The 5,000-nt window shown below is 41.7% G+C and overlaps 1 protein-coding gene across 1 annotated transcript in view; it reads right to left on the minus strand.

Annotated features, from left to right (window-relative positions):
- Positions 1 to 5,000, minus strand: part of LOC108258727 (uncharacterized) — a 38,558-nt gene that overhangs the window by 9,616 nt on the left and 23,942 nt on the right. The window contains exons 31-38 of the mRNA XM_053676142.1: positions 4,233 to 4,360; positions 3,873 to 3,998; positions 2,736 to 2,929; positions 2,296 to 2,384; positions 2,051 to 2,178; positions 1,532 to 1,656; positions 791 to 908; positions 280 to 495 (exon numbers count right to left, since the gene is read on the minus strand). Coding sequence (XP_053532117.1) covers positions 280 to 495; positions 791 to 908; positions 1,532 to 1,656; positions 2,051 to 2,178; positions 2,296 to 2,384; positions 2,736 to 2,929; positions 3,873 to 3,998; positions 4,233 to 4,360 — 1,124 coding nt within the window. The remainder of the gene's footprint in view (positions 1 to 279; positions 496 to 790; positions 909 to 1,531; positions 1,657 to 2,050; positions 2,179 to 2,295; positions 2,385 to 2,735; positions 2,930 to 3,872; positions 3,999 to 4,232; positions 4,361 to 5,000) is intronic.

Here is a 5,000-nt window from a genome sequence, read left to right on the forward strand (position 1 = left end):
TACAAATGGAACTCATGTTTCCAACATGGCAAGGCGAAGACATAAAGTGGTTCATCATGAAAATGCTGTTGCTAGGCAACTGGAAATATAAACAGAAAGCTTAACCTAGCTAACAACTGAGACGTACTAACGTAGCTATATGATTAATAAATAATGTAATGAAGTGATAGCTGTAGAATATAATATATACTGTATATAGAGTAATAATGATTCAATCATGCACTGTGTCCTGATTGGTTCTTCACTGATGCTTAATAAAAACCGGGCGAGACGGCATACCTTATATACTCCAGCTGAGAGCATTGATTGGATGATGGCCATGGCCTGGCTCAGGCTCCAGCCATCCACAGAACTGAGGAAACCGAGGGTGGACAGTAGGGTGGAGGGGCTAGAACTTTCAATCTGACCAACACTAAGACCGGTGATGGAGTTACCCAAACCCGAAATGGTGGCTGGCGTCAGGACGTCCACGTTACTTGCTAGTGCAGCAGATACCTATACACAGAAACATGATTAATCATACATAATGTACAGCCAGCACACAATACACTGATAAACACACACACACACACACCAATTATTGACATTTGCTGGATTCTAAGTCTCTGTGAGTGTCTATACAATACACACATGTTGCTTCACTGTACAAATCATTAATGTAGAAGGCAAATGGACAAATTTGTATAACTGCTCAATTAGCAGCTCTACTGTAAATACACAAACAAATGCACAAACTACCAATGTGTGTGTGTGTGTGTGTGTGTGTGTGTGTGTGTGTGTGTATACATACAGTAGAATCTATGACTGTGCACTGCTGTTGAAGAACTTTGTTGATGGTCATTGTATCATTTTGAGTCAGGTTTGAGAATGCACCTGCTGGAGCGGAACACCACAACTGTGCGGGGAGACTACATACACACACACACACACACACACACACACACACACACACACACACACACACACCATTAATAACACTTATCTACTGAGATAAAGTTAAAAAAAATTTCTAATTACATGAGTTGGCACAGATGAGCATGTCTGAGTGAGACAGATGTGCGTGTCTGAATGAGACAGATGGGCGTGTCTCAGGGGGCAGATGGGCGTGTCTCAGGGGCAGATGGGCGTGTCTGAATGAGACAGATGGGTGTGTCTGAATGAGACAGATGGGCGTGTCTCAGGGGGCAGATGGGCGTGTCTCAGGGGCAGATGGGCGTGTCTGAATGAGACAGATGGGTGTGTCTGAATGAGACAGATGGATGTGTCTGAGGGGGCAGATGGGCGTGTCTCAGGGGTAGATGGGCGTGTCTCAGGGGGAAGATGGGCGTGTCTGAGTGAGACAGATGGGCGCGTCTGAGTGAGACAGATGGGCGTGTCTGAGTGAGACTGGTGGGTGTGTCTGAGGGGGGCAAATGGGTGTGTCTTTATATGTGACTATAGTTTAGCACATTCTGAATGTTTGTGTATTTGAGTAAAGTTCAGTAAAGGTGTATTCACAGTGCAACATGCTAATGGATTCATGTTAGCTCACAGGTTGATGCTGAAGTCCGGCTTGAGATCAAACAACATATTTGTGTAGACAGTGATGACGTCTTGGCTAACGTTGTTCTTTCTGAACAGTTCAAGGTTCTGTGCATTGGGAGTGAACTGCTCCAGCTGGAGAAGCAACACAGACATGGAAGCACAATATGTACTGGCTTGTTTTTATAGATGTACCACAATATTAAATATATAACTATACATGGATAAAAACGTATGATGTTTGTTAATAAATAAAAATATTGTAATTGTTGGTAAATTGCTGTGGTATAAGAGGTATAAAACACTTGAGGACAAGCTGTTATTGGAAAATTATCAACTTCAGGGTGATAACAGTCTTTATTATTACTAGCACTAACTCTGAGTGTTCTGAAGAATGGTGTGTGTCTCTGGAGGGCTTGGAATACATGATCATTTTTCTGTAATCTAGGAAAACAGCTATAGATAGTTTTCCCGAACAGATAGCATCTTAATAGCGAGGTTTTGGTTTATTACTCTCAGCTTTACTCACATTTACACCTCCAAACTGTTGCAGGTCATTCACAGTGATGAAGGTGATGAAGACGCCGATGTACTGATAAAACCAGGCAGTGGAGTTCAGCACAGGGTCTGAGTGGTTGTAGCATTTGGGTGGGGTTGCTACAGCAAAACATGAACACAACATCGAAATATGACACAGTTAAATCTAGCATGGACGAAGCAATATCCATACCTTCGATTGAAAACAGAAGCCTGTTGAACATGTATTTGATGTACCTGTGGTCAGGAAGGTCTGGATGGTGACATAGATGTCTTTCATGGTAAAATCTGCCTTGCTAAAGTTATAACTTCCCATCACAGACACACTGAAAGAGACAACAATTCCCTCATTATTTCTGAACACATGTATTCCACCTGCATTGCTGAATTCTTAATTCTGTTTGGTCAGGTGATTGTTGCCTTCTAATAAAGAATGATTTTAAGTGTTCAGATCTACTTTGTGTTCCATGAGGACCTCGGCATCTAGTCGTTTATATATTCAGCCTAAACTGAGAAAATCTCCACTTACATACACATTACATTTACAAATTATTCATGTTTAGATGGAAATTAACATTAGCATAACAAAGAGAAGTGTGTGAGCCCTCTCAGAGTGTAACACATAGCTAATGTTACCAAAAATAGTGACGTTCTAGCTAATATTTTTATTTACATACAATTTGCGGAAGGCAAGGCAGGAGGCCCCGGACATCTGGGTGGAGCTGATCATCTGAGAGCTGAGGTAGGGCAAGTATTGGACTTGCGTGACACTAAACCATCTGTCCACATCAGCCTGAGATGAGGCACTGATAGCTTGAGGCCACACACACTCCAACGTCTGGCTGGCCAGAGCTGAGGACAAAACAGGCTCCTGGAGAGAGACAGAGAATAAATATTACTCCATTGCTGTTAAACTGCTGCGGTCTGTGTCCTACACCATCACATCTCAGTGTGACTCATTGTGAAATGCTCACAGCTGTACCCTACTTCCTGCGAAGGCCACGCCCTTCGTGTTGAGAGCTCTGAAGACTGAACCATAATGACCTTCTGAAGCACACATAAATGTTGAGTCTGTAATAGGATGAGTGGATGGATAAGTGTACAGATGAATATGAGAAGTATGTATGGATTGTTGAATAAATGAAAAGTTGTGCATAGCTAGAGGTGGATGGATGGAGGGTTAATGGACGGTTGTATAATTTATAGATTGTGGATGGATAATCGTTAATAGATTGCTAGATGGCTTGTGGGATGTATGTATTGGGTGGATGCATGGACAGATAGATGGATAGATCTGGTGGATTCTATGCATTATATGGAATGGATATATGTATGTATGGATGGAGAGGTTACAGACTTCTGTATGTGGATCTGGTTAAGGGCATCTGCCAATTCCATGAATATAAATGGAGAATTGTGGACTGAAGGATTTATGGATAGAGTGGATGGGTAGATGGATAGAGGGATGGATATATAGACAGATGAATGCATGGATGAATCAATGGATGATAGATTATATGGATTATATGGAATGGATGTATATGTTGGATAAATGCTGGACGGTGAATTATTTTAATGCAGGATGGATAGTGGATAGGAGGATGAATGGATGGATGGAGGGTTAGATGGGTGTATTAATGGATGGGTTGAGGAAGAGGTTGGCAGGCTGGGTGGAGGGTCTGTCTCTCTGAAGCTTTTGAGAGTTTTGGTAGAATAGTTAGAATTTACTGGTGGAATACAGGTTGTTTTTGCTGTGTGTGTGTGTGTGTGTGTGTGTGTGTGTGTGTGTGTGTGTGTGTGTGTTCTTGGCTTACACTTTGCAGGTACTTCTCTGTTTGGTTGTAGTTGTTGAAGAGTTCGCACAGTTGGGTTTGATTGTCCACAGTGCCAGGGTGATTCAGGAAGTTAGATAGCTCTGCTGGAGACAGGGAGTTCAGGAGCTACACACACACACACACACACACACACACACACACACACACACAAATGAATTACATAGCTGATGAAGTTACACTTTCATAAGTTTGGAATGGATACGATTTTTACTTATTCATTACTAATCACACAGAATGATCGTGATAAGTAGATGAGTGTGATTGCTTTGTAAGTGATTGGTTGATCCACTATACTGCCCGCTGCATGTGATTGGTTGTTTAACTGATGGCTGCTCTGACCTCTGGCATGCGGGCTGGAGGCATGAGGGACAGGAAGGTGGAGAGAGAAGGGAACTGGAAACCCATGAAGTACGACTGCAGGAAGACGTAGTAACTCTGATTAGTGTAGCAGTTCATCAGCATGGGTCCTGCAGGAAGATGGAGGGATGAGTGAGACTGCGTGTATGGCATGCTTATATGGATGGATAGATGATTAGATATTGAACTGGTGGATTGTAGGATAGTGGAAGAGTGAGTAGAAGGCTGTTCACATAAAGACGTGGTAGATACTTGTTCACATGTTTGAATGAATAAGTGAATGAAAGAGTGGATTGATGGATGGATGTATGGATGGATATACAGATGGATGTATGGATGGATATACAGATGGATGTATGGATGTATAAACAGATGGATGTATAAACAGATGGATGTATAAACAGATGGATGTCTGGATGTATAAACAGATGGATGTATGGATGTATAAACAGATGGATGTATGGATGGATAAACAGATGGATGAATGGATGTATATACAGATGGATGTATGGATGGATATACAGATGGATGAAAGGATGTATATACAGATGGATGTATGGATGGATATACAGATGGATGAATGGATGTATATACAGATGGATGTATGGATGGATAAACAGATGGATGAATGGATGTATATACAGATGGATGTATGGATGGATATACAGATGGATGAAAGGATGTATATACAGATGGATGTATGGATGTATATACAGATGGATGTATGGATGGATATACAGATGGATGTAT

Source organism: Ictalurus punctatus, chromosome 26 (genome assembly GCF_001660625.3).
Source record: "Ictalurus punctatus breed USDA103 chromosome 26, Coco_2.0, whole genome shotgun sequence".
In the NCBI taxonomy this organism is placed as follows: Eukaryota; Metazoa; Chordata; class Actinopteri; order Siluriformes; family Ictaluridae; genus Ictalurus; species Ictalurus punctatus.